The sequence below is a fragment of the Buceros rhinoceros genome, unplaced genomic scaffold, assembly GCF_000710305.1.
Source record: "Buceros rhinoceros silvestris isolate BGI_N320 unplaced genomic scaffold, ASM71030v1 scaffold1203, whole genome shotgun sequence".
Classification (NCBI taxonomy): Eukaryota; Metazoa; Chordata; class Aves; order Bucerotiformes; family Bucerotidae; genus Buceros; species Buceros rhinoceros.
The window spans coordinates 1-1,818 of record NW_010403982.1 but is presented as its reverse complement, the minus strand read 5'-3'; the positions used below and the strand labels follow the sequence as shown (position 1 = coordinate 1,818).

General features: G+C 40.0%; 1 protein-coding gene across 1 annotated transcript; it reads right to left on the bottom strand.

Annotated features, from left to right (window-relative positions):
* Positions 1–173: 173 nt before the first annotated feature.
* LOC104490840 (cerebellin-2) lies at positions 174–1,468 on the bottom strand (the record flags this gene model as incomplete). The annotated part of the gene is made up of 2 exons (XM_010133183.1): positions 174–1,063; positions 1,349–1,468. Coding segments are annotated over 2 exons (318 nt in total), but the record flags the coding sequence as incomplete, so codon positions are not given.
* Positions 1,469–1,818: the final 350 nt, after the last annotated feature.

Sequence of the window (1,818 nt, the reverse complement as noted above, 5' to 3'; positions counted from 1 at the left end):
TCCCTCTCTTTCTCTCTCTAAATAGGTCTATAAAGATCAGCTGGAAAGTGCAGACGGAATTGTTCACTGGTTAGCTTTGCTTAGAGCTACAGGGTATATATGTGCTTTGTTTTGTCTTATTGATCAATCTAGCTTACATTTTTAGCACACACAAACAAAAATCAGGAAAAAGGAAAAGGCGATGAAAAACACGAACAACACAAAACAAATAAGGTTCCAATCGTGCAAATTTTGCTTCACTGGATAAAGCACTTCTTGACACAGTAATGTCCAGAATCCCCCTCCCCCAGAAAAATACATGACTGAGACTGAAGCCATTCTTTTTTTCTTTTTTTTTCTTTTTTTCTTTTTTTTTTTCTTTTTTCCTTAAGGCTATACAACACAAAGAAATAAAGCATGGATAGAACACCTCATTGGGCTGAACACTTCATTCTTCTGGCTCTGGAGCGAGCCTTTGACAAAGCGATTGTGTGGTCCAAGGTATTTGTCTCATTGGGACAACAACAAGAGAAAGAAAAAGAGGAAAAAATGAAAGAGAGGAAAAAAATTAAAAAAAGAATACGAAAGTCAATGATCCCAACAATAAAATCCGAAATTGACTTTACAATCACAGGTACAAATTGCTCGGGTCGATAATTTCATTTCTCCTAAAGATCACTGTCGTCTAAAACTAATTAGAGGCGCAGGTTCCCGAGGAATTGTCAATATTCAAAGCAAATGTTGGAGTTTAGAAGGTTATCATTCTTCTACTGTGACAGTCTGACGGGGTGACTGGAAATATTGTCATGTGCTGCCAAGTTCAGGGTGTCGTTAACGATTGAATCCTTGCTCCGGCTCATAGATCTGTCTCCTATTTGGCCTTCTTTTATAGTGGAAAGACTAAGAAGCCGGAAAAGGTTGAATATTTCCACCCTCCCATGAGGTTACCCCTTTCCAGTTTGAGATGCACTTTGTCTTCTCTTTCCATGTGGAGCAAGACCCCATTGCTGGCTGCTTCTCTGGTGACGTCCTGATCCCCTGCAAAAGCTGAAATCACTGGGTAGCCGTTTTGCATTAAACTTACCTAAAAAGTGCAAAGAGAGAGAATCTGAGTTTTCGTTTTCTCAACACTCTCAAGGACTTTTTTGCCCCGTGCACATCACTAAACTTTTGTGCAGGTTAGAAACAAGGCTGAATTAAGCTAGGGTAATGAGTGATCTCTGTCATACACACAGACTCCTTCAACTAAAATAATCAACAGCCTCATTCTTCATTTGCTGGTTCTGTAAATGCACCTTAGTGTCTAGAAACAAGCATTTGGGAAAAAAAAAAAAAGGAAAGACAGCATCCTCTTTAGATCACAACCCACCTGGATGGTTTGTCTGTTATAGACCTTGACCACGTGGAAACTGAAACTATATATTCCTTTTCTCGGTGCTACAAATATACTGGAAGCAAGGTCAAAATGGTTGCCAATATTAACTAATACCTGAAAAGTAAACAAATGAAAACAAAACAAAAAATTAAAAGGAGAGAGAAAGAGAGAGAAATCAGACCCCACCTTAGAAAAGCATGAGTGAAAATCTGACATGAGCTCTATGACCGATATAAAGCCTGGTTGAAATGGCATTTGCAGCACAATTAAAAGTGCACCGCAGGGGAAAGAAGCCAAGTTACAGAGGCATTTAAAAAGCATCACAGTTCATAAAACGATTTAGTTACGCAAAAATGATCTCCAGAGCCTGCTAGACCAAGTGCGAATGTCCACACTGCACTGTCAATAAAGAAAAGGTGGCAGAAGCAGCGCGGCGGCGTGGGGCGGTAGGAGGGGTGGGGGGT